Source organism: Athene noctua, chromosome 14, assembly GCF_965140245.1.
Source record: "Athene noctua chromosome 14, bAthNoc1.hap1.1, whole genome shotgun sequence".
NCBI lineage: Eukaryota > Metazoa > Chordata > Aves > Strigiformes > Strigidae > Athene > Athene noctua.
Window position 1 is genome coordinate 2,627,043 of NC_134050.1, and position 27,501 is coordinate 2,654,543.

Genomic DNA, 27,501 nt, shown 5'->3' on the forward strand with positions numbered 1-27,501 from the left:
GGATTCGTCGGGAAAGCAAAGCTCTACAAGGAGACAGGTGGGGGACAAGGGACAAAGATGGAAGCTTGATATAACCCTACGTGCTGCTAACTTCTAAATTTGCCAGTCCCTCTCGTACCTTCCTGTCCACAATACCCACAGCTGTGTACTATAGGAACAATCAGATGACAATAAAATACAAATGCCAAAGAACAGTATCAATAACTAGTGCATTAAGGCTAGAAATCCTGGCAACTGTTGAGATTGAGATGTATTGGCTTTTATGGAAAACAGCTTATTTTTGCCCTTACACCTATTTGTAAAAAGAGACATTTTCTAACAAACACAATCCTTCAGGAAGGCTTGCTGAGTCAGAAGTTAATTTGTTTTTCATTCATCTTGAAATAAAGGTCAAGATACTAACGCTTCAGCATTTCAGGGTTCTAAGGCTGATAGTAACTTAATTGAATACATTAGCTTTGCATCTGTCTGGAGGTTTCGAAAGTTGCAAGGGGCCTCATGGTGCATTTTGCACCTCAGAAAAGTAGGAAGTATGTTTTTATTTTAGATATTTAAGAAACACTGTGAGCCTTTTTGCACCAATAATGAAACATCCACTTGTGAGCACCAGAGACTCTGAGGTCTCCGAAGCTCCTGTATTTCATACAAGTAGTTATTTATAGCAGTGACTGCCTGCGGAACCCTATCTACCAGTATCAACTACTGTGAAGAAGTGTGTTACTTCAATGCATCTAAAAAGGTTCAGCGATTAAAAAATTAACAGTTAATATTTTAAAAGTCTCCTTAAGGTGTTGATCTACTTCCCTCAACGCTAATGAACAGGAGGAGTTCATACACTCCATTTGTCAAACCCTGCAGACTCAGGCAGATGGCTCCACGCTGATTTGCATTGGTTTGTAGGTTCAAAGGTTTTTCCTTTGCTTTCTGTTCTTCCCCCTCACTCCATCACTCCCCTCCCATACACATACGCACGTGTACATCCCAAATCTAAGATGTATCAGCGCGTGTGGAAAGCTAAGATTCTGAAGTACATATTAAGATTCTGAAGTACATATTAAATTCATAGAAAGTGACCACTGACATAAGCTTAATAAATGATGGTGCCTCTAGGGCTTTGGTGTTTCCAAAAATTACTTAAGTTCTCATGAGTAAAAAGATATTAAGGAGGAAAAAAACTCTCAGATGTGTAAGGCTGGAGCCACATTTCCCTGTAGGGACCTCACTCCGTTTTGACGGGTTGTGTGAAAAAGCATTGCCAAACGCAAGCTTCCCTCCCTGATCCCGCAGGTACTGAGTCCCCACCCCTGGAGGTACGTGTAGATGTGGAGCTTAGGGACATGGTTTAGCGGTGGACTTGGCACTGTTAGGTTTACAGTTGGACTCGACGATCTTAAGGGTCTTTTCCAACCTAAATGATTTTATGAAAATGTCATCAGTTGATGACTCATCACACTGACCTCAGCATTACAAAGATAAATTCTCTGTGCACCTATGATACCCTGATCTTTACTAGCACGTAGATACAGGCTTAGTGTATGCCCAGGAGTGTAACTGTTCAGAAGGGATTAAGATAAGGGGTTCTCTGAAACCCTTCTTGTCAGAGTTTTCAAGCTACCTCTCTGATGCAGGATGCATTCATCATTATCGTCCCTCATCTCACAGGATGCCCCCCACCCTCTTGGAGGACAACGAGAAGGTCCATTCAAAAGAAATATCTCCCTCTAGTTCTTTCAAATATATGAATGGGAAAGGAAATACAAATCCAGATTTTTAAGAGAAATATGTTATTTAGAAGATTTTTAAGAGAAATTTGCAAGCTATCTTTTTTTAGATTTTTGTCTTTTATTAACAGTTTAGTGCCCTCTGGGACATAAATGACAGCCTTCTGTCTCTATTTAACTAATTAGTAATGTTGCCACTGTTGATAGGATGAGTAAATTTATTTTTTTTTTAAATCAAGGTTTATTTATGAAAGCTGCTAGAAAGCATTAAAATTTTGCACGGGTTCTCTCCCAGGGTCTGGGCATGCACAGTTAGAAGCATTGGGAGTAAATCTGGATCTGTCAACTGTTAATGGAATGTAAACAGTGCAACACACGTGTTTAGAAATGGATATTTGAAGAACTGTTTGTAGTGTTTTTCTATCCGCACTATCAAGTAGCTTGTAGAACAAAGCCGTTAAATTATCACGATTATTAAAATGTTTGTCTCTAAGTAGCTTTTTCTCTCCTTTTATAAATGTCAAAGTTATTTAAATGACTTTTTACAAATAGGCGACAGAAACCAAGATGCAGCACAGTTGCTCAAGGTGAAATTAAGTAAATCAGTCGAAAAGTTAAAAATGGAACCTGGTTCTTCTCACTTCTGATTTCGACTCTAGCAACTTTCCAGTTGCTTCTAGTGAAACAGCATGCAACTAAATAGAAGGGATGCAGGGAGTTTAATCAGCATTGCTTAGCACACAAGCAAGATTCTGACCACTAAACAGATGGTATGGCTTCTTCAAAGGATCTAGTTATAAATGAGTTAATTAAATGAGTTCTGAGAAAGCTGTCATCCCTCCAAACGCACCTGCTTTCTGTGGGACAGGAGGCGTATTGCCAACATGGAAAGCACCAACTGACACAATGAACAGCCATTTGCAGAAAGAAAGTGGTACAGACAACTGCAAAGCTGTGTCACCGTACTCCGCAGCAGAAAGGGACTGCTAGGCATCAATTCCTGGGTTGCAAAACAAAATAATTTATTTTTTTTTTTTTTTTCACATTAGATCCTAGGAAGCCTGAAATGCCACAAAAAGCAATTACGATCAACATCGATAATAAAATTAAACATAGATTTTGATAAATGTCACAACGCTGGAAGATCTAAGTAGAAAATCCAAGCAGTGGTGTTTATGTACCATCCTAACCAATCACTACAGGAAAGATTTGTAGTAGTCTTCCACACCCCATGTAACATATCCCATCTTCTGGTGGTGTATACATGTAATTGCTATCCAAGTTAATATTAATAGCCTCTTTTAACTTGGAATGCTGCAGATTTCAATCTTGCTACGCTTTCTTCTAAGGCAACCTCTGCAGTACTTCTCTTATAATCTTTTATTATCTAAACACCATTTTTACATATTATATAAGAACTTTAATCTGACAATTAATTGAATGGAGAATAGCAAAATAATTAACTGGATTAAAAGTAAGCTCCAAGATAGTCTGAATGCGCTGGAAATCAGTCCGTGATATTTAGGCTTGTCCTTTCACTTGCAGTAGATAAAACAAATGCAAATCAAATAGTCTCTGTTTTTATCCTGCACTCTGACAGAAGATATTTCTAATATTTTACATGTACAATTATTGTCATTATTTGACATCCAGACTCTTGGGGAGATTTTGCCCTTGCTGCAAGTAAGAATCTACACTCTCATTCTACCGGATTTGCATTTTCTTTAATTAAGTTAATTTAGCTAGATCTGTATCTTATCTCCTGAAATTATTTTCTCCCGAAAAATTAGAACAGCTGGTTTCTTAATATGAGGAACTCAGTAGCATCCTCTGTTTTAACAAGGACAGCAAGGACACTTAAGATGAGCTGTTCCTTGAACAGTCCATTAGGAAATGAAAAGAGCAGGTGCTTGAAAAAGAGACCAGTGCTCCAACATCCAAACCCTGGGTGACATCAGGGGACAATGCAGCTTTCCATTCCTCTGAGGAAAATTTTGCAGACTGCTGTCCTTTATCTGTACCGAGGGCTTCACTTTTTTTTTTTTTGCTGCCCTAGACTGCTTCTTGGCAAAGCTCGCTCTTTTTTTTGTTGGGTTTGGTTTTTTTTAGGTTTCTAGACAGTCCGTGTTAATTGTGGAGCTTTGGCTCTTTAAATAGAAAATACTGCCAGGCTAAACTGGCAGATGAATTCATGTGAGCAGTGCTTCTACCTTGGAACCTAGAATATGAGCAGGAAATATATTCAAGAATCACTGTACAGTTCCATATGCAGAAAACAAATGCCCAGGCTTACAGAGAGCATAACAATTTGTTTCAGCACCTTTAGTCAGAGTCTTCCTAAATAACACAGGACGTGTCCACGTGAGTGATTTAACACTGAAGAGGGAGGGGGAGGATGCTTTTTGCTGCAGCTTTGCCTCGGGTCTGTACTTGGAGCCTGGCAGTACTCACTTGAGCGAGACACACCACTGGCGGGTGCGTTTGAAGCAGTTTGCCTCCTGGTGAAGCCAAGGTTGAAGCTAACCTCCAGGGTTTGCGATGTGGATGCAGGGTCCTCCTGCAGTTAGTGCCCTCAGCCCACCTGAGCCGTGCCTTGAACTGGCAACTGCCTCCAGTTTGTCTCAAGTTTCACTCCTGGTAGCAGCACAGCGGGGACATTCGGTCCTGTAACTAGACTGGTGTGCAGCGAGTCAAACTAAACTCCTCTCGTGCCACGCAAGCTGGTCATGTAGATTTACTTGTGTCTTTACGCACAAGTTACTCTCCTTGAAGTTAGTAAGATTTCAGGTACAGCAGGACTAGAAATTTGGAACATGAATTATGTTAAAAATCATCATCTTTTTCTATTCTGAAAAAAAAAAAAATAATCCCTCACCACAAAGATCCCCTTGTTTTGAATTGTATTTTTGTAAGCAATTAACTCCCCAATTTTGAGATCCAAACAACAAAAGAGTAATGTATTGTGCACTTTAGAATAAATACAGTATAGCAATTACAGTTAATTGCATATGAGATTCTCAATGAGACCCAGGATGAAACAAAGGTGACAAGCAATTTACTACACTACACTTTCCGTGCCAAAATCAATTAGGACATTCCAAATCCTGTAAACATTAATAGTAATTAGTAAGCTCTGTGTCACTGTGCGTCTTTGACTGATGTCCAGTACGTTACTGTCTCGTGTTTAGCTACAGGGAAGACTTGCTAACAAATCTTTTAAGAGACATTCTCCAGCAGACATTTACAGAGGGAAAACAAAACATCCACATTTATGTAGACTGCTGCTGCCACCGCCAGCAGCTTGAGCGTGTTTAGGCCAGCCTCTGGATGTCACCGAGAGCATCAATATGGAATAATAATGAATTACTAGGCAATGCTAACTAACCCAGAATGAGGCTGAATACGAAGCTGTGTTTATAGCACTGAGCTTATTATTCAGTCTGGCTCACTATGAGATGATGTTAGTCCCAGGGGATTACAAATCCCTTCAAGGGTTATTCTGCAGTGAAATACCACCAGTTGCACAGCATCTTACTTCTAAAACATAATTCCAAATGTATCAGGTTCACTCAAGCAATAAATAAGAAAAAGAGGATAAACAACCTTACCAGAGAGAGAAATTATCATCATGGTACATGACATAGGTTTTTTTAAGACTAGTTCAGTGATGATCAGTGATATAATCCATGCTATACTCCATGTTGTATGTCCCCTCAGGTGGGTGTACATACACAAACGGCATGTAGAGAACAGACCATCAACTCTGCAGACTCCTGCCTGCTCTTCCTCAGGCCTGTTCCAAGGGGACAACAACTGCTCTCCTTACCTCCCGCTCACAATTACGAAGAGAGTGTAAAGAGGAAAATGTTGGCAGCAGCCCCTTGCTCCCAGAATCCATAATACCACAGCAGTGGGATACTTAAGAAAACAGTGTGGAAACACGAAGGCACAGCTTTCATGTCTTCTCTCCTCCCCCAAGAATTGCTCAGCTGAATTGCTCTCAGGTCTGGGGAATTCCTTGGGTTTTGAACAACTCCCAAGAATTCTGCTACTTCCAAGGGAAAACCAAACATTCATAACAGAGTCAACTGATGGTAAATTTCTAGCCACTGTTTTTCCATCTTCTAGCCTCTACAGTTTTTATTCCTGGCCAGAAAAAAAAATGCGACTAAAAATAGTTATTGGGGTTTCTTCTCAGCTCCCCAGAGACAGCTACAACCCACTTTCCTTGCTGACTGGAATGCACTGATGGGATGTGCTAATTTTTCAGCTACTTCAGCTGAATGATTTTAGGATAATTTTTTGAACACTCGGTACTTCTTTTTCTTTGTTATCCAACATCCTTAGGTAGATAAGGCACCCACCAATTTTCACTGCTTATCCTGGTCCCACACGGTTCCCCAGATAAAGAAAGAAAATGAGATTAAAAAAAGAAATCAATGAGAATAAAAAAATAAATCACACATGACGGTTTGACTGTATTATGAAAAAACATACCTAAAACTGTATTACGTTATTATTATTTTAAATTTAACATTATTTTAAATTTAACATTATTTTAAATCTCGTTAGAATCAGGTGCTTGTATACGTTCTTCTCTCAGGAAATGTCTGTGATCCTGTTTCCTTTAAATTAACACTATTCCCACCATTGGGTTGACATTAAACAACCTGTATTTGCCTCAGTTAGCAAAATTACCTTTCACACTGTAAATTTCTAACTTTTGTTGACCGTGCAGAGAATTGAGGGGAAAATTGGTCACGTTCTTAAGGAAGAATTTGTTAATTCTTGTAATTATGCATGTTATAGCATACGTTTATTCTTCAAGTAAGACAAAATGGAATAAATGAGATGAAATAATTCAGGATGGATCACTGTAACACTGGGATAAGTATTTTGGACAGAAACAGTCATTTCTTATTTTATACAATCACAAACTACAAGCTTGAATGGTAAAAATATGTGAAGGGCTTAGATATCAAATTCGCACTCAGTTTGAGTAGGGTATGAGTAGTTTCACCCATGTGTGCTGCTTTGAAAATTTTACTCTGAGATTATTTTGAGTGAAAGTAGTACTACAGAAGTCATAAAGTCAGATTTAGTGGCTCTGGTTTAGCCCATTTTGAAATCTGACTGAGAGTAGGATTACGTTTTGCCCCCAAATTATAGAAACTCAAAAAAATGTAGGAAAAAGAGATAATTTTTTTAACGATTAAAATGTGAATGTTAAGAAAACAGAAAACATTTAACTTGTAAGGATAAGATTATATTTACTTAAGAAAAGAACTGACAAAAAGGAAATAAAAAGGGAAGGGGGAAAGGAAGAAGGGAAGAGGCCCATACACGTGAAAGAGCTGCAGTTCCAAGATTTCAGGCTTGTGAAAGTCGGGCGGCTAGTGGGTTGCTGAGCAGAGTTACCCCACTGTTAAACAATTTCTCTAGAGGACTTTCAGGTAGGGGATGAGTGATTTGTTTTCTAAGTTTCCTAAATATGAGCAAAACAAGCACTTTGAGGTATTCTGAAATTAATAAAGGAACATATACCCTTAATAACAAGTAAATTGAGTCAGGAACAATACACTGTTTAATCCCAAGCATGGGAGGGGGTGGAGGGTGGGAACTGAAGGATGGGGGCACGTTAAAAAGGCCTCTCTCTCCAAGAAAAATATGTTGTATTGTGCATTTCTGCTGCAATAACATGAATAGGATTATCCTTTCAGTTTCAGCCTCAAACGGTTCCGTGCTGAGAGATGTGCATTTGTAGTCCGACCCAGGCCGTGAAAGTAAATGTTTGAAACTCTTAAATGGCAAAAAACTCCAATAAATGGCAAAGTGCAGGGATAGGCAAAAGATAACTCAAAGTCACCCTGTTGGTACTGTTGCACAGTCAGATGCAGGCTAGAGCATGGGATGGGATTTAGGTTTGAAAACATAAATTTAAGCTTGCAAACAGATATCATGAATAAATTCCAGAGCTAAACATTCAGATTAAGCCCAGCACAGAAATAGATGTTTTGAAATCCTCCTTATGCTTTTATTTATTCCCATTTGAATGTGTACGCTACCAAATCTCTGCCTCTCGATGATGGCTTCCTTGCTGATAACAGAGGCACATTTCTATTTGCTAACCTACACAGGAGGAAAATATATTCCGTTTATTATTTATAAGAGTAAAGTGCTGAGAGGCCCCAACAAAGCAGAGGCTCTTGTTGCCTGATCACTGTGAGAACAGAGAGCACCATATTCAAGAAGACTGTTTTCCACTTAAGGCCCTGGGCCCTCCGTCTTCTCTTGGCTGTTTTTTAGGCAGCTTTCTGCTCAGTGCTTTACTGACATCATGCTCGAGACATGCCCTGCTTTCTCTGCTGATTATGGACAGGGGGATTAGCTGGAATTTTAACTGCTATCAGTACTGAAAAGGCAACTGAAAGGGCAGGGGAAAAGCAGCACGGCGAGATTTCTCCAAGATAACACCCCGAGTGACTGGCACAGCGAAGCAAGAGCATTAGTTTTCAGAGTTCCCAACTAGTAATCTATTCCAGTCAACTAAAGCAGACTGCTGTCTCTGAACAACACCCCTGGATCAAACAAGTTTATATTCACATATTGCAGATATTTAACATTCGATTCGCAGGATTTAGGGCCAGGCTCCTGTGCTGGTTTGTGTGTTCACAGTCGCCCTTAGCTGGGGCCAAGGCCTCCCATGACCTTGAACCAAGCGTGTCAGCATCGTTCGTACTTTGAATCGCTGAGTCAGGAAATTCTGTGTAAAAGCTTGCGCTTTTTTTCTTTTTTCTTTCCCAAAGACTAATATGTAAAAGAATAAACAACATTAGGGGTTTTAAACTCAGCTATATTATCTCAGAAGTACTTAAGGACTTAGCAGCCATTCACTGTCATTTCTTGGGAACAGTACTGCTTGAAACACTGTAAAAGGGCTCCTTCCTTATTAATCGAGGGATAGTTATGCAACACTTCTCTATCTTAACATTTTTTCGACTCCTGTCCCAAGAAAACTATTTTTATTTATTAGCAACACTTCCAGATTTAATAACCCTGGCACGTGCTATTCATTTACAAGGAATCCAAGATCTCAGGTGAAGATGCATGTTGAGGTGATGTTGCTTTTAACATCAATGATGTTACGGTTGCAGTAAATACATTGGAATGGCTGCCAACCATGTTTCAAACTGCTGGGTCTGCTACAGAAAAGTAAGAATTGTTCCTCTTTTACAGCTTTGGACGTTTTATACTGTTGGGAGGCCAAGGACTTGTGTATTTCCCAGATGCGGCTGCCTGTTCTTGCTGTCATCCACTCCACTACATTTCTTTACTGATTGCTTTATCACATCTAGTTTGCTCATGTATCTTTGAGATAGCATTTTAAGGCACTAATTTTACAGCTTTTTAGTCTGCTTTGCTTACTTAGAAAATAAAAAGGGATTTTTTACATGGTAAATGTACTAGGTCTTGATGCAGCAGTGATGATTCGAGAAAGGGAAATAGCAGAGGGTGGAGGGACTGCACAATTTCTTTGCTCTTCCATCTACTATAGAGCATACGTCATACTAGATAGTGTTAACAGGGTGGGGAGAAGGAACAAAGAGAGAAAGTGAAGGGGAGAGGGCTGAACTCCTTTCTGTACACTCTTAAATTTACTCTTGGCAAAAACATCTCACAAAGTCAGCAAGATTGTCCTGAGAGAAAATCCAGTGTGGGAGACAATTAGGGATGCTGCTCAAGAAAAAAGGGCCTGGTGAAATAAAAGGCAGTACCGATTCAGAGTTTAGAATTCCCTAATTCCCCTCCCCTCCTCCCTGGCTCTCATGATTTTGAATGAAACATTAATACTGCTTCAGATGCTTCTTCCCTCCAAGGCCAATCAGCTGCTCGGCAGGGCGTGAAGCGGTTGTTCATTTGAACAGCTAACGAGGGAGTGGAAGGACAGAGCTAAATCTAAGGCTTTTCAAGCACTGCTGAAGCTCACATTTGCCTTGACACACAGGGAATGACTTGAAGAGCCTCTCTCCGCTTTCGAATAAGAGAAGCGGTGCTGTATTAGTTCTGCGTAACAAGCTGGGCTTGTCAGAAGAGATAAGTTTTTCTTGATACGACCATAAATATAGTTTTAAGATTGGAGCAGACACCTCGTCCTGCTTAGTACCACGGCCAAAACTACCACTAGAAATCTCCTTCGTAAAGAGGGGTACAGAAAAAAAGGAGGTAAACCAGCCAACCCACTGAAAACTTCAACTCCCAAGACTTCCATTTTGACAAATTTCTGTTCCTTCTTCTCTCGGGTGCACAGAGTCTTTAGGATGAGAAGTGAATCTGGAAATTGAATTTTAGATGTTCCTGAAGGTGAAAAATTGCTTCTTCCCAATTTGGGAAGGAAAACAGGTTGAGGTGGCTGAAGGTGTTGCTGGATCTGTTGCTATTAAGGTCTGTTCTAGTTTCCAGCTCCCAAGAAAAACAGAAAAGAAGGAAGAAAAATACATCAAAGGAAGAAAGAGCCGGTTTTGTTCACAGTGCTGGGTCTCACTTGTAACACCATACCACAGAAGGACAGCTACAGTAATTACTATCAAATTGCTCTGGCAAACCCATACCTGTGCACAGCTATTCTGGGCACTGCTTTTAGTTATTTTATCGTCACTGGCTCATAGCAGCAGTATAAAAGAAATCATCTTGACTCCTCAAATCACTCTTTATAACATAACGACAACAGAACAAGAGGCAGGTAGGGAATGAATAAGGTAGGCAGGAACAAGACATTACCTTGAGAATGAGAGCAGATATAAAAACGTTACACCTTCTGCAGTTAACAGAAGCTGGCAGGAGCCGTGATGCTGCTGCACAGGAACGAGCCCAGGTGACAGGTTTTCTTTATGAGGTGAAGCCACAACGGCCAAGCTTTCTCTTTCCTGCTTAGCCACAGCCCTAGTGTCAGTGTCAAATCAGGCGTTCTCAGACAGCCTTCCCAAACCCTGAACCCTCAAAAAAAAACCCCCAAACCCCAAAACCCAGTGAGGATCTAATCAGACCCCATGACACGCAAAGCAATTTGGAAAGATCCGCTTTTATCTTTTTCTACAGTGAACTCTCCAAAGAGGCTCAAAAGGCTTTTAAATCCAGGAAAAAGGCAAATATTAGTGCAATATAAAACAAATATAAATTCTTACAACAGAGGTATAACAAGGTATATCCACAACTTTTCCTGTCTGCTATGTCCCTGTAGGCAGGTCCTCAAAATCCCAGGCTTCATTAACACTGATTTCCAAGTGGAAATCTGCTTGGTGCTCTTTGGTCCCTTAGGAACACAAGTGATGTCTCTCCCTTCAGAGGTCTGGCTGCCTGTCCTCTTCCTCATGTCCAGCTCCTGAGCAGCACATGCGACAGGCTTCATACTCATACCTCCTGCCCCAGGAGGTTTCACCCCTCTTTCTTTGTGGAACAGCTATAAATTTAGAATAAACAAAACCAAAAAAAAAAAAGTCAAGGCCTCACCTTTCTGTTTACCAGCTAGGCTTCATTTCTGGTCTCTATATTTGTTTTTTTGACTCATCAGTCATCATTAATACTAGTCAATTAAAAAAAAAAAAAAAATGTTTAAGTTAGGCTTTTGTTACTTGGGATGCCTTAGTGGCATTTGCAGAAATAGGAGCCTTTCCTGATAGCATGATCTACTGCAGAAGAGAGGACAATCATTGAGTTAAAGAAAATTGCAGCTATTAGTTTAGATTTGTATCTTATATTACCCCAAGCAAATTGGTAAAAGTTAAAAAAAAATAGTACTGATAAGAGAATTTTCTGTTCAGAGATTTCTGTATTTTTTTAAGTAATACCAGATCTGTTTTCTCTTGTATTTGGTTGCTAATGGACCTAAAAGCTCTTTTCAGCAGGTAAGAATTGCCATAATGCCACTGCTACATATCCTACATCAGCTTTACTATGGGGAATAGCACTCAGCGAGAACAAACCCAATCCCTGCTTCATTTCCCTCTTGCCAGGCTCAGGAAACACCCTCTTCCGTTACGCTGCGCAGAGAGACCTCAGCACAATGAATACCCGAGATCACCCTATTGATGGCAGGCTTCCCTAAAAGAGATAGGCTAACTAGGCCTTAATTTTATCTGTTGAACTCCTTTAGGGGGAAAAAATAATATTAAGGGAAAAAAAAAAAAATTCCCTTTTAAATGGGTAAAATGTCTGCTACAGATGGGCACAGAAGATTGTAAGGCTGTTGGTCTCATCATTTTCCAATTAGCGTTGTACATTCTGTATATTAGAGTAGGATAATTCTATCCGAATTACAACATCTGATTATTTATATAATTTGATAGATGTGAGAAACACCTTTTGTAGGGTCTTAATATGTGTTTGTGAAACCATTAACTCCATAGACATGAACCTTTTTGCAAATTACTAAGTAGAAAGTTTTAAAATGGAACCCTAAAGAGAACTTTATGCAGCTGTGGCCAGATGCCCAATGAGATAATCTGTGTGTAAAATGGGTCAAACGTTATAATTGATTGATGAAACAGCAATATAATTACATTCTGAAAGGACACTAAATGCAAGGAGAAAACAAACTGTAGTGTTGAGGTCAGAGACTTAAAACACAGATGAATTAAAGGTATTAGAAATATGGGCAGTAAATAGCATGGGATGCTGCTTGAGAAATGGAGTGGGAGCACCCAGATGAAAAAACACCTGAACCGCAGGTATATAAACACACAATCCTGAAAACCAACAGAGAAACCAGACACAAAGTAACCCGGGCGGGAATGATGATGACTGGTCTGCAAGAAGAAATTTTAAAATTCAAATCTTTAGTGTTTCGTATACACACAAAACCCATCCATCCCATAGGGAAGGGAAATACTCGGGGTGCTTCACAGACAATAAGATAGAATTAAGACATTTTGAACAAACTTTCTGATGGAAGTTTAGCAAACTGAGGAAACATATTTCCAAGGGAAGTCAGTAAGTTGTTCTTTTTGTGTGCGTGTAAAACTAAGCTAGAAAAGAAAAAAGTGAGAAGGTATACTGGGACGAATGATCCTATTTCAAATCCCATTTCTTAATATTTTACATGCCCTTTGAAAGTTTTAACTCCAAAATCATTAGGTGCCTGACTTTTTTTTGTTAGCGTTGTGGATTTACATCAATAATCTACAAGCTTATTCTGACAGATTCTGTATTCTTGGACCCTTCCAACGTTTATCTTTGGTAGACACACATCAACTGTGAATTGGCTCAAGACATACAGACGTATGTGCCAGTTTCGATCGCATCCACTGCATTTCTGAATTCCAGCTACAGGAAGGATACAAGATAAAATCCTGTAGCCGACATGTCTGCCAAAGGAAACCAAACCGATTTTATTTGGCTGATGAATATCTAAAATTCCCAAAAAATGCAGCTGAACATACCAAGCAATTTAAAGCACACAAGATTCGGTGTGATTACAATAGCTAACGTAACAAAGGTGCAAACCACCAGCTGTTATATATGTAACATTTTCTTTCTGTGACAGAATTTTTACTGTACTCTCCAGATAAATGGATCAAGTATTCACTACTTAACAGTACTACCGAACGTGCAAAAAAAGATTTATCCTGTAAGATGATGAACTTTAGGAATTACAGATTTTAGAAGTTGCAACTGACAGCATTTTTATGAAAAATCCTTCCATCTGTAATTAATTATTCTAAATTCTTATCCCTTGAACTAAAATTTTGTTAGCAATATGAAAGGGACATAAAGCTTTAGACCAAAATAATCTCTCTTTATCTCTTTGGTCTAAATAAAGCCAGAAAAGAGCTTAAATTAATGACAAAATGTAGCAAAAGATGCACCATACAATGTTCTTAAGTACAGCTTTGCACTAAATCAACAACGATCATTATTTTTACTGGGGGAAGAACTAAAACCTAGAAGTGTGGTTTCAAACATAAATACATAAATTACAGTTTATGTCCAACCTCTACTTACTACACGCCCAAGGTGCTGTAGTGCTGACCAGCCTCAGGACTGAATTTAACCAGATCTGCTGTTACGGCAGCAGGAATTCTGGACTTAACATTTCCAGGTCTCTGAACTGTTGGTGTAATTAAACTCTCACAAATTTGGAATATCTGCGGGGATATGTGGCCGATCATTTGTACTTGGGTCACTAAATGTATGGGGCATTGAAAAATGGTGTTATTGTAACCCGCAGCAACAACTCTACTTGAGATCAGAGCTTTGTGTCTCCAAATGTAAACTGTTACCTGCAGAAAATTGGATATTTCTCAGGAAACTATAATTAGCAAATTCTGTCCCCTCTCCCCCCTGTCTAGGAGGAATGTGCAGATCCCATTGAAATGAGAGTTATGACAAATGCAGTGATAAACTTTTAGTGGCAACTACAGCCGTACGTACAAGGGCTAAATTTATCCTAGTGTTTTTCATCAGCAATACAGGCATTTAAGACAGGAATTCAGGTGTAAGGAAAACTGTATGCTGTTTAGCCATGCTAATTTTTAAAAGGTTGATGTTTTTGTCATTACTCTTTATCTATTTTTAGTGATATGTATTTTTGTTACTCAGAGTTCAAAATCACAATTTTCTTTAATGTTCACCACACATTTGGAAAAGACTTGCATAAACTGTGGGATGACTGTAGAGATAACTGACTTCTAACTCAACGGGTATGTTATTCTAATTTTTAGGAATACTTCACAAATCTGCTTGCGATGACTTCAGTAAATCTTATTTTTATATATACAATGAATATACGAGTAAACAATATATGATTTACTTTTTTTTTTTCCCATTAAATACGAAGGGATGTAGTTGGCATCGGTCTGTTTAACACAAACATAACACAATGTCATGCTATCGTTTCAGTGCCTAAGTGCATACTGTAAAAAACGGACATTTGGTAAAATTCCCATATAAGCTAGAAGTAAAACCAAAATGGACATGGAAGCCCCAGAAAGCTCTTGCTTTCCACACCGATACTGAATATCTATGCAGAGGCTGAGAAGGGCTGGAAGCCACCTTCCTCTTGCCTTTTTCTCCAAGTTAAACTTGCTGTCCTCCCCCCAGCATCCCGGAGCAGCCCCGGGGCAGCAGTGGCGTGAGTCTTGGTCGGAGGGGCTACAGAAAACCTCCTCACGTTTGTCTGCCCAAGTTACAGGAAAGTGTTGCTACGCGGAAGTTGCTTTGCTCCGCTGAAAAATGTAAAGTGATTTCAGCAGTGCAAGGATCTGTCCTTTTCATGTTTGAACATTTAATATGACTGTGCTCCAACCTGATCAAAGCTCAAGATTGGTTTTATTATAAGAATGGTCTCTGTAGTCTTCCTTTTCTCTGGTTCTGAAGTGTAAGATTATAACTTAAACATCTATACATCTTTAGGTTACCTGTAGAGAGAACGAAAAACTATTCTAGGAAAAAGTTACTTGCAGATATATTAAAATATTTAATTTACTTTAATTACGGCTCCAAACCATTATTAAGCACACAGGTAGTCCTTTGAACATAATTTGCTCTTTTCTACACTTTGTTTCAAAGTTTAGTTGTCTGTTTAAAACAGATTTCCAAGGAAAATCCAATACTAAACTCTTTCAGTATGACAGGAAAATCTCTGAGAGCCTATTTGTTTAGAGGGAATTAAACCAGCAGAACATCTTCGAATACAAGCAACACAAAAAATTGTTTTTACCGTCTGCAAACTTGTTCCTGACTTTTCAAAAGAGAAAAAAAAAAAAAAAAAAGTATTTTTAATCTAAAATACACAACATCACTGTATTTTTTTTTTTTAAACTCTTGAAACGACACTTTGGTTCTTGAAAGCCAAAGAAACTTGGGCCTCACGCTTCATTCATCTGACATCATGTCAGTGAATATGATTCATATTCTTGTTCTCTGTCTCGCAGAGAGTTTTGCTCTAGCATGACATACAGAATACTATCGATTCGGAGTGGCAGCATCTTACAGTCATCTTGTAGGGGGAAAGTGAAATTAAAAATACAGAAAGCAATGGCTCATATTGAGGAAAATAAAAATAAAAAAACATACTGACAGTTATTTCACCCACTCAGATCTTTTTCATGTCTTTATAACTTGTAAATGCTTTTTGCATTTATCTAGATAAATCCAGACGTACTTAGCATCTTGATGAAACTCTGCGGCTTGATATATTCCTGAGTGTTTGTGGGGGGGATGTGGTGGATAAATCAATCAGTCCTTTGAGTTACAAAAATTTAAAAATACCCTCTTAAGAAATTAAACCACTTTCTGAAGACAGGTTTTGTTTTTAAACTCAGTTCTGAATTAAAGGGAAGCTTGCTGGGATACTATTTAATTGCAAGTATTAGCTTCCTAGGGAATGACCCGCCTATGGGAACGATGCTCTCCACAAAAACCCTGGCGCTCACATTCCACCTGGGGGCTGGGAGGCCACATCTACATCAGCCCATTTTGTTTCTTGGTGCTTTTCTCTCTCCTGAAATTGAAAGTATACATCAAAAAATAAAGTACTGATTCATAAGATTCTTAAATTCTACTGCAAGATCATTAACTGCACCTTCTTATACTTCGTGTCATCCATCACATTTCCATGCCCACATTTTTTAGTTTCTTGACTATCAACTACCTTTATTTACCTCCACTAAGTACTAAAATCTAACTTTCTGTCACTGATCTCATCCTTATGACCTGTAGCATACTTTATGCCTAATGGCCATCACTATACCCACAAAATTCACCATGTAGTCAGTCTGTTTTAGCATCTATTAGTCAATTTTAAAGCACGTAATTAAGAATATTTTAGGACCTTACTGGCTCATCCTCAAGATGTGCACTCCAACACAACAGAAAAGGACAGCAAACTTTACTTTTTATTTCCGTTCATTTTTCCACTACGAAATTAATGTAATTCATTATGATTAATGACCTAGAGGTTTTTTTATATCCTTCATCTTTGTAAGCATCTTTTTTTTATTCAGTCCTCAGGTTCACAACAGCTTCCTCTGACCTTTTTAAATATTTCATTCCAAGTTTTTAAGGGTTGGCTACTTTTTAACTGAAGGAAGAAAAATTCAGTCTGTAGAATGTGCTAAGCAGATGACGTTTTGTGTAAGACAATCTCAGCGTGCAACTCTTTATATAACTTAATTTTACTGATATTCAGCAAATGCCAGGAAACACAGAACTATGCATTAAGCACTTTGTTGCTCTATCTAGCAGTCACTGGGAAAGTATGCAGGCAGCACAAGTGGCTGCAACGTTGGCAAAACACTACAACAAAAGGCAGTGCAGAAATCCATCTGGTCTACAATGAGCAATGGCAGCCTACCATTGCCATCTCTGGGAAGCTCTTGCTTTTAAAAACGAAGGTTCACTACAGAACAAAACAAAGTAAACCAATCCAGTAAGACCCAGAATCACCTACACCCAACAACTACAACAATAACTAGTGGCAAAATCTTTAAGGTCGATTTCTGAAACGTCTGAAATGCAGCTCTGAAGCGTCAAATCAGCCGCAACGGAAGTGGAATTCAGAGTCGCGTACCAGGCAGACTAGAACCGGGCCCTAGCTCCAGCCACCAAAAGACTTTCTTCCTCTCTTCTGTGCCAAACTCTGAACTATTCTAGATCAAAATAACTCTTCATCTTGATCCCTCCACCCCCGCCAAGTGTCCATCTTTTTAAAAGCCCGAAGTCACACTGTACAAAAACATACACACCCTTTCTGGCGGGTTTGATTCATGCCACACCAAGGTTTTCAGTTAAGAAGTTGCAAGGTAAATCTATTCGAGAAATGGACCACACAAAAATGCAACTTTTTTTGGTCTTAATTCCTCTTTTAATAGTCAATCTCTCCATTAAGTTGTTCTGCCTTCATGAAATTTTGTGGGGTTTTTTGGTGGTGGATTTTTTTTTTTTTTTTTACACATCAGTATAATTCTTCTAGTCAAGCAACTTCCATCCCTCATCTACAATATTTGTTTTATCTGGTGTCGTGGGGTGATATTACACGATTTTGAGTGACTGTTTCCAAATGCCCATATGCCTAAGAGGCCCATATGATTCTCCCTTATGAATGTATTACATACTTAGTGTGCTTAGACTTAGTAAATTACCCTCATAAAACCCTTCTATGATATAGAAGTGTTATCAACATTTTACAAATAGGGAATGGAGGAACGGAACAAAGATCCAGCTTATTAAGGTAGCTAAATGCTTAAGGATGCCTATTGGGATTTTCAAGGGTGCTCTGACATGTAACTGTTATTGAACTACTTGAAGATTTTTTTCAGTAAATGCCTAATTTGCATTTTTAGTTTTCGGAAAACCTTTAAAATCTGACTCACCCACGTCACCCTTTAAATCCAGTGGACCAACACGTTAAACCTGAAACTCATTACCCCTTAAACTTACGCTCTAAGCGCTGTGCGGTACTTCCCATGATAGGACAAATTACATGAAAAATAAAGATGCTGTGCATGCCGCAAGCATCCAGTGCCCTCCTGTCCCCCTCCCTCCTGCCCTCCCGCTCTGAGCCACACACCAAATACTCAGACGTCGGGGAGCCACGCAGCCAGCTGCGTCGGATGGCAGGGCAAGAAACGAGTGGGTCACCAGGGATGTGGCTGCTCAGTGCCAGGACTGAGGGGCACCGGGGCGTTGAGCTTGTAGACAAACACTGGTATATCAGGCTCAGCAACCCCTCAGCTCCCTCCCTCCCTCAATTAGGGTTTCCTTCTTCCAATACGTGGTGCCCGTACAGCCACCCTACCACCACGTGACAGCACCAACAGACACAAACCAAACGTGCCGAAAAATCACCTGTAACCACCAGGTATTTGGGTTTAGGCAAGTAGCCACTTTATTGCAGAAAAACTTCTATAAGCATGGGGCACTGCTTTAATTCCCGTACAAAAGCTAATCGAGTATGTTTTCTAGCTGCACTTTTCTCAGCTCCCCCACAGTTGCACACATTTGCAGAGAGCTCTTTTGGCTGGCCTAAAAGGAAGATACTCAGTTTGGCCAACGCGCATCACCTTCGCACAGCAGGGCAAGTTAGAACAAGGATCCCTTCATCTCTTGCCTAGTTCTGCCAAGAAGATGCTGTCTTTCAGCACAAGTTTTCTTCACGCCCCCTATGTTTAAACCACTAGTGGCTGAAAAGTGAATGGATCAGCAATCAGGGCTTTTTAATGGCATTTTCCCATTGTTAGGTCAATGAAACTCACGATGTAAACCACGCTGGATTTGGTTCTGGACTACCCTTTGACTAGGAACTGTATTACTTCTTTTTGGAAGCCATGGATGCTCTCTTACAGCCCACACCATCGCATCCAAGGGCCAGCTAAACAAACCACAGAGGCAGCCAGTTTACTGGGACAAGATCTATACTTTAATCAAAGAAATATAAGACAAAGTAAATGAATAAATTCCTGACACTGCTACCCTACCAAAGTGGTTTCCAAGTCAGGGCTTATGGATAACATGTTGCTTGATAGACCCTCTGAGACTGGCTGCAGCTGCAAAAAATAAAAACGTTAAAATCGAGGCCAATAGGAAGAAGACGCTGCCTGCAGCATAATTGCTCACTGTTGCTGCACATTGGCTGGCGAAGGTTAGGGACCGCTGCTCTGTGGAACTGAGCAGGTTTGCAACAATACTGGAAGGCTGTTGTATAATAATGGTTTAACCAAATCAGCTAGAAATAAATACAGCTTTTTTTTTTTTTTTTTTTTTTTTTAAAATCTTTAGGTAGAGGTGATCAATTTTTACTGAGAGTACCACGTTTTAAAAAAGCTCCCAGACAGATGCCAGGTACTCTTTATGCCCAAGGCTGATAGAAAAGAAGCAGGTAGCTTCTGAAAGAAATCGGAAAAGCTGTTACCCAAGTAGCTGAGGTTAAATCCTCCATATGCATTTCAAGGAATTTAGTATTCAAAGTGAGCACTGGTTTAAGTAGACGTTTTTGGAATCATCACCTGATATACAAATAATGTGACTGATCCCTTGGTAAATGAAAATTACAGAAAATCACAGGTGTCTGTCACAAAAATTCCTGCTTATATGAACAAAGCAATGAAGTCTGCCTATATGAAGAAAACAATTAAATTTGCCTAATTTTAAAGAATCCTTATCAAACATTGCACGAATCACTTTCATTTGAAGATTTTTAAGTGAGTGAAAAGACAGAATGGCTGCAAATAGCTTTGGAAGCAAATGTCAGAAAATTCCTTATTCATTTATTGTGATAGCAGATCTTTTTTTACCCCCATTTTTTTTTTTCCTTAGTTTTACTTGTTCCCTCCAGGCCTTTACAGCATATCCAAGCATCTGTCAGTAAGTTGCACTCCGAGTGTTACTTCAGACTCACCAAATTACAGGAAAATCTTTAAGAATAGAGTGTCATTAGAGTGCCCTATGCTAAAGGAACTCATTTATTTCAGAGAATATGAAAGAAATTCACACCGTGCGGTGCTGATCAGCTGATCTAACAGCCAGGCTTTCCAATACTTCAAACATTTATCAACTTCTAACTCTCTAAATTTCTCCTCACAGCGAGCAAACTCAACTCGATGGTGTAAAAAGAAATAAATATCATAAACTCCTAGCTCACACTGCAAGTTGCCCTTCCCTTCCACCCAGAGAGCATCATCAACCTGCCAACATCTTTGCGCAGCCGGAGCTCAGCTCCCTTATTAAAAAGCTTCCTCAAGTTAAAGTTTTTAACTCGGAGTGTTATCCTAAAATACGAACAGGCGACCACAGTCCGGACACGCAGACTCAGCCCCACGCAAGCAGAGGACGCGCTGTCAGACCTACAAGCCCGCAGCTGCACGGAAAGGCGAGGAGCAGCCGTCTGAGCTCGCCAACCACGGGAGTGCCAAGTTAGGTTAAATTGTGTTTAAACGGAGCTACCCCCCTCCCCGTTTTGACACTGAAAGCCGGACTGGCGGCGGGGGCCGGGGGGGGCACCCCGGGGAGCCCCCGGGCGTGTGACACTGCAGCTCGCTCCGGGGGAGGCACCGCCGGGCCGGGGGGCTCCGACCCGCCCCGGGGCCGAGGCAGGCGGAGGGGAGGACACACACACGCACCGGCCGGCCGAGGTAAGAAAGTTGCCCGCCCGGCCCCCGGCTCGGCGGGGAGAGCTGCCCCGCGCGGGGCCCGCCTGCAACGGGGCCCCGGCACCGCCGGGCGCAGCCGAGCCCGGAGCAGCGTCCTCCCGCGGCCAGCCCGGGGCAAACCCGGGACAAATCCCGGGAGCACACATCCCCGCCACCCCCCCCCCGCCCCCCAAATCCTCCGTCCCCGGCCGCTCGCGTCCCGGCAGGCCTCGCCCCGCGGTCCCCGGCCTCCGAGGGACGCTCGGGGACGTCCGCCCTCCTCCCGTAGCCGGGGGTCAGGGGGAGGCGGGGGGGGGGGCGCGCCGGTGCGGTCGCCCAGCCCCGCAGCCCTGACGGCAGCGGCGGCCGTACCTGAGTCGGTGAGGCGGGGCCGGGCTCTGTCCCGCAGGTAGTAGATGAAATCCCGGCAGTTCTCGTTCTCCACCGCCCCGACGGAGCACAGCTCGGCCAGGAGCTGCAGCGCTTTCTGGCAGATCTCGTCCTCCCTGGCGCCGGGCATCGCCCCGCAGCATCCTCGGGAGCGGAGCCCTGCGGTCAGGCGCCGCGCCGCTGCCCGCCGCCCGCCTGCAGCCGCCGGGCCGCCGCCCGCATCCCCCCCCCCCCCCCCCCCCCCACGGGCCGGGCCGGGCCGCCCGCCGCTCCCCCCCCGCCGCCGCTCCGCCGCTCCCCGCCGCTGCCCGCGTCGTCCCGCCGCCTGCTGCGCGGCGCTGCCGGGGGCGGGGGGGGTCCCACCAGTTGAACGCGAGGGCGGGGAGGGCCGGCGCCGCGCCCGCCCAGCCGCGCTGGCGCAGCTCTGCCCCGCCGCGTGCCCCCCCCCCGGTCCGCGTCCCGCTCCGCGGCCGAGCCCGAGAAGGGGAGCGGGGGGACAACGCCGGGGAGCGGAGGGGCTGGGTCCGGCGGGGGAGGGCAGCTCCGCTCCGCGCCCCCCCCCCCCCCCCCTCCATCAGTGCCCGGGCCCCATCCTCCGCCCCGAGTGTCCCCGGGGAGCAGCAGGTGCCCCGGTGCCGGCTCCTCTCCCGACATCGCTCCCTCCGCCCCGCGGATGGCCTGGAACCGCTCCCCGTCAGTAACGCGCCTCCTCACCGCGAACCGGGCGGGGGCACAACGGTCGGGAGTCACCCCGGCGCTCCCCAGCGGGGTCATTCCCTCGGCCTGGGCGGTGGGTTCGAAGGGGTTAAAGCGGGGATGAGAAGTCTGAGGCACCCGAGAACCGGCCACAGCGGGAGGGGAAGGCGGGAGCCCCCCGCTGGAGGAGGGGGAGGCCGCAGAGCCGTCTGCCATTAAACATGTTTATCCTGACGAGGAGGAGATCTGTCAGGTGCCGCTTCGCTTTCTGGATTTGTAGGCCGGGAGGCTGGTGGGTGTCATGAGGGGAAAAGCTGAGAACTGGCTGCTCCGTTTCACTTAATTTTCTCTCTCTCTCTCTCTTCCTTTTATAATAGTTTAAGCAAATATCAGAGGCCGTGATGAGCTTGGAAAGTTCAGAGTGTGGCTGTTCAGCCAACTGGTTAGAGACTGGGGATAACGGTTCTAGAAATAGCGTAGACAGCAGCATCTTCGAGTAGAAGCTGGCTTGCTTTTTTAGGGAAACTAGTGTATCGCCGAAATAAGATTGATTCTGCGAATGGAGTGGATGTTAGCAACAAAAGTTGTTTACTGGTATAACTTTGTTCTCTCCTAGTGCTTTGGCAGCGTTGCTGATGTCTCAAAGGCATTATTATTTTTTTTTCCTCACTTTTATAAGAAAAATTATGTCTGTAAAACATGACTGTTTAACCCAGGTATAATTCCATCAGTAAACAAGCAACTCTTTCATGCTGGCTTGTTATTAAGAATTAATAACAGATAATGAGATGGTGCGTAGCTCTTACAGTTGTTGAGGTCGTAGCTTTGAAGCCGAGAGTTTTCTGTGATGTAAGTATATGTTTTCACGTCTAAGCATAGGGAAACTTCTGGCTAGTCTCAATAAATGCCGCACAAATATTCATCTTGGTGCTGGAAATACCAACGTGATGGGCTTGTTTCCCCAGGCATGCAGGGAGGGGGTGAAGAGAGACAGTTCTAAAGAGGTACTGTCAGTCACAGCTCTTCCTCTGAAACGAAGGACTAGGCTTTCGCTGTCCTGCTGCTCTTCCTACTTCTGCAAAGAACAGGTAAAATGTAAAGAACCTGGTAGAACCAGAGATACCAGAATCCCTTTTGGGGAAAAAGATCTTCAGGAGGACTAGCGAATTATTCATATGTACGTAAGCTCTCTAGGGGTAGAAACTTTTTCATCTGTAAAACAAAATCAAGTCCTGGCCAGTGCTGACAATTTGTAATAAAGAGAGGGAAAGACGGAGGAGCGATCTCAGACCACCGAGAGACGTCAGTGCAGTCCAAGTAGTCCAGCGATCATGTGTGACAAGATTCTGAATTACTGTGCGATTTGTGCGTTGTGACTCATTTAGGCAGATTATTTGGCTGTGTTTTGGTAGTTTGGCCCTGACCTGGATGGCCGTGCTGTTCTATAGCTTGTACTCTGTCCAGGATCGACAAATCTATCAACTGCAAAGTGATATTAATGCATTTACTAGAGTGTGGTTTTTATCCTGTGGGACCACAAGCCCATCGCTGGCCTGGGATTCTAGCTTGCCCCAGAGTGACAGCCTGGTGATGAACTGATGAACTGGTAATTTCTTTACCTTTCTCCTATAACTAAAAAAATCTTGCTTCATTTTTTAAATAGCAGCCCTTTGAAGGTGCTGAGATGTTTGTAATGCAGATGGTGAGGGCTGGAAATTTTTCAGTCTGGTGGAGGAAAGACCATGAAATTGTTTGGACATCACTGCTAGTAAACAAAGGCATCTATTCTCAAAAGCTCTGAGCAAGTACTAAGTGCACTGCATAAGCAAATGCCCGTGTCTCTTTCTGGAGTTAACAGCAGGAAATGTAATCTGCTGTGTCTCAAAGCAAACGCAACTTTTCCTTCCCGTGGTTGTTTGTGAAAACTGGATTATGTCTGTCATTTTGTCGTCATCAGCTGCACGTTGCTGTTCTTGCAGGCACCTCTAGTTGTGCTGAGTTGACTCTTGTGTCACCTGCAGCGGATTTTGGCCGTTCGGGGGGTTGCGTTATGTTGGAGATCCCTCCTGAATGCTGTACTAATTAACGTTGGTCTGGAAGGGCATTGCGTGATGCAGTGGGACGCTCCCGTTAACCTTCTCCTGAGAGTTACAACTTGTACTGACCATAAGTCTTATTTTTTTTCTGTTTAGCTTAGAGCTGCCCTCACACACTACAATGTACTCAGAAGTAAGGAAAAAAAATCCCCAAGCCTGCTACACGCAGAGTCAGAATAAGTTTAACTGTTTGACCTACAACAGTTCTGTCATCATCAATTGACATGTTCTCCTTTCTTTTCTTGAAATAAAGCTTTTCCCCAGTGTTCTGGCAGTAACACAAGGGTTGCTTGGCAATGAAATCATCTTCAAAGCTAAGGCGTTCATGAAACGAACGCCTTTCTGGAAGAAACTAAGGCAACTTGCATCAGAATCCTTATTATGGCTATGCTGCAGCAAGAACTCATCAAATATTTGTATCAAGCGTTTATAATTGTTTGACATTTGACCACAAATAGGTGTACCTAGCTCACCATGTGAATCCTTTTTTCTTTAAGAAAAGGGAAGAAAGAAGCTGTGTGTATGTCACGAAATCAAGGAAACGTAGAGCAGAAAAGTTACTAAAAGCAACATGACAAACAGGGGCGTTTTTTTAGTGTTGGCTGCTTTTTTTTTTTTTTCCAAAAGTCAAAGTGGATGAACTATGTGATTAAGGAGTAGGACGAAAAGGCAGAGATCAGGGAGGACATTGCTCATGGCAGTCACCTGAAGTCCAGCCTGGAGAAAGAAAATGTCATTGTAAGATCAACGATTGATGCATCTATTAAGCCTTTCTGTTATTGCCTGTACCAGACTTTCTGCCTCACTCTCCCTCATGTATGCATATACTCTTTATCTTCTGTTCTTAATGGATATTTCTGTTTATGCTACTGAAGAGCAGAAAATACTTAGGTGAACATATAAGAAATAGGAACGTGGGTAACCGAGCTTTTTGTGAGATGTGCTTTTCTGGGCAGCTTCATTCTGGAGATGCATTAGTATTCTTCACAGGCGGCCTTAGGAATGCTTTTAGGGGGAGGGCAGTTAGGAAAGAGGCGTGCCCCCATCCGGGTTTTTTACTCATCGTTGAATGCTAGAGGTCATACGGAAACAGGTTAGCTACAACTAAAGAGAAGCTGGTGTCATCGCTTGGAGAACGTCTTGTAGAACTTCAGTGGCTGTTCTTGGCTACAGCTAATAACATGGAGATGTTTAAAGGCTTTGAGATCCATATTAACTACTGTGATGAAGGACCGTGAGAAGGGATGGTGGTGTGTTTACATCATGGTATTTATAAAAACTTAAGGCTTTTTATGTGGAACCACATGTCATTCGCTGACATCTGTTCAGATTTTTAAAACATAATGCGTAAAACTGGTGTTGAACACTGGATCGTCCGAAGCTTTGTTCTTTCCTCTGCAGGAGGCCTGTAAGCTGTTCCTGCGTCAGAATTAGTAAAATGCCATTATGGAGTTTTCTGAATGATGGTAGGTAGGTTGCTTACTCACAGCAGGTCCTAAAGGAAGAGCAAAATGTCTATCCAGCATTAAGCAGAAAATAAGTATGTCAAATGTCTTCGATACCATCAAGCATCCCTAGAAGACGTGCTGTGTTAGAGGATTAGCAGTATGCACCCGACAGCCAATGTCCTGATGGAACTGGGGCCCAGCTACGTTTTATGGAGTGAGTTGAAGGGGTGTAGGTAATGAGCGAGTCGTCTGAAAGAAGGTTGTGAGAAAAAGCAAGACAGCTGCTTTAAGTCTACTGTAGCTCACCAGTGGGATTTTTTGGGGAGCTTTTTTTTTCTCCATGTTGCTTTACTGCCTAGGGAAGAGAAAGACGTGCCCGTTCCAAAAGACGTGCCCAGAAGACTGTAAACAGTGTTACATGAATACAAGCTATTTCAGGTGATGGATCACTTTCAACTTTCACGACCTTTTATAGCAGATAACCGTTTTTTTCTTGATTTTCATACCCCTCACATTGTTAATAGAGGGGACTCTGGGTGCTGTAGCTTGTCATCTGCTACTTTCATCTATTTTAAGAAAGCTTCCTCAAAACTAGAGAAAGAGGGAGGAAAGCACATCTTCTCTTCTGATTTGACTTTAATTCTAATTTGACAGTCTTTTCAAAGATTTTTTTTTCTACTGGGGGAAAAAAAAAAAAAAAGTTTACTGAATAATTCAATCTTGAGAGTGAATTGAGCTTGAGGAGAACTGTTGAATTCCCAAGTCTGTGGTCTGCGGTTTTTGTTATTGACTGCTCACATGGATTTAAAATCCTCTCTCCACAGTCAGTGTTTTTTATCTCCCTTCTGGATGCTGCAATTTTGTCTAGCTTTCTGTCCCTTAATGCCAGGTCTCTGATCTAGTGAATAAACATATGAAGAACCTTCAAAGGGCCTTCCTGCTACCAAGGGGAGCCAGAGCTAGTGTGCTACACCGAGCTCCTTTGTAGCTGAAGTTCTGCGTATATCTATGTGACTATAAATCCGAATTTGACCCTGGACCTGAATGTTGAAGAGAGTCCAATAAAAGTTCATGGAGTCAGCACACTGAGTATGAAGCCATCTTTTCTGACTTCTAAGGTCGGATGTTTTTTTCCTGTTCTATGGGGTATTATTCTTGAGACTTTTCCTTAATGCTTACCCATTAATTGATGCTGCTTTTATTCCAAATATAATAGATGAAGGCAGGGTGTGAAAGAAGGAGACCGATATCCCAGACATAAATGATCAAACAAACATCTGAGTTTTACCTCGCAAGTAAAGGATGATCCAATAACCAAATCATAACCCATGATGATGTGTTTCTTTTACTGCTAAAGCGTGTTCCCTAAACTGCACTGTAGCTGCAGCTAGGTTGGAGGCACATTGCCATCTGGCTCTCTAATAGCTGGAGTTATTCTCGGATAAAGAGCAAAAGTGCTGACCTTTCTGACCTTTACATTGCTTGCTGGAGCATTGTTTAGAAAAAGGGAATATCCTGAAAAGAGTTCTATGTTAACCTGGACAACCATGGCACTGTTCTTTTCTGAGGCACTGCTCCTAGTGTCCTCCCCTCATGTGCTGAAGCATCCAAATCCTTAGGGAAGATGAAAGCTTGATATCTGCAAAGAATCTCCTGAAATGGGGTATCTTACTCATTCCAGATATACCCATGAAGTTTGTTATTTATATTAACGCGCTGATGGGCGCCAGACGATAACAAGGTAGGGGTTGGTCCTGTACTTTATGCATTGGTGGTCAAGAAATAAAAAGAATACGTATATTATTTGAGTATTTGTAAATGCATAAAAAATAGAGTCTTTTTTCTGCAAGGTGGAATGATGTTGTGATAAATGTCACTGAACGTAGCTTGTACAGAAAAAAAAATTCTAGCTAATATTCAGGTCTATATATAAAACCTGAACCAGGCTTAGCTAACCTTAAAGCCACTTAATAAAGTAAACATTATTACCTCTAAAGCATTTTTTTTTTTTTTCCTAGTTGGAGAAGCA

General features: G+C 42.0%; 1 protein-coding gene across 6 annotated transcripts in view; it reads right to left on the reverse strand.

The window, feature by feature from the left end:
* The window catches only part of SYT9 (synaptotagmin 9), a 71,891-nt gene extending 50,439 nt beyond the window's left edge, over positions 1–21,452 (reverse strand). For all 6 annotated transcript variants that reach the window (XM_074917912.1, XM_074917914.1, XM_074917915.1 and 3 more), the window contains exon 1: positions 21,215–21,452. In XM_074917912.1, the coding sequence (XP_074774013.1) occupies positions 21,215–21,362 (148 nt within the window). In that variant the 5' untranslated portion in view covers positions 21,363–21,452. The remainder of the gene's footprint in view (positions 1–21,214) is intronic.
* Between the last annotated feature and the right edge of the window lie 6,049 nt (positions 21,453–27,501).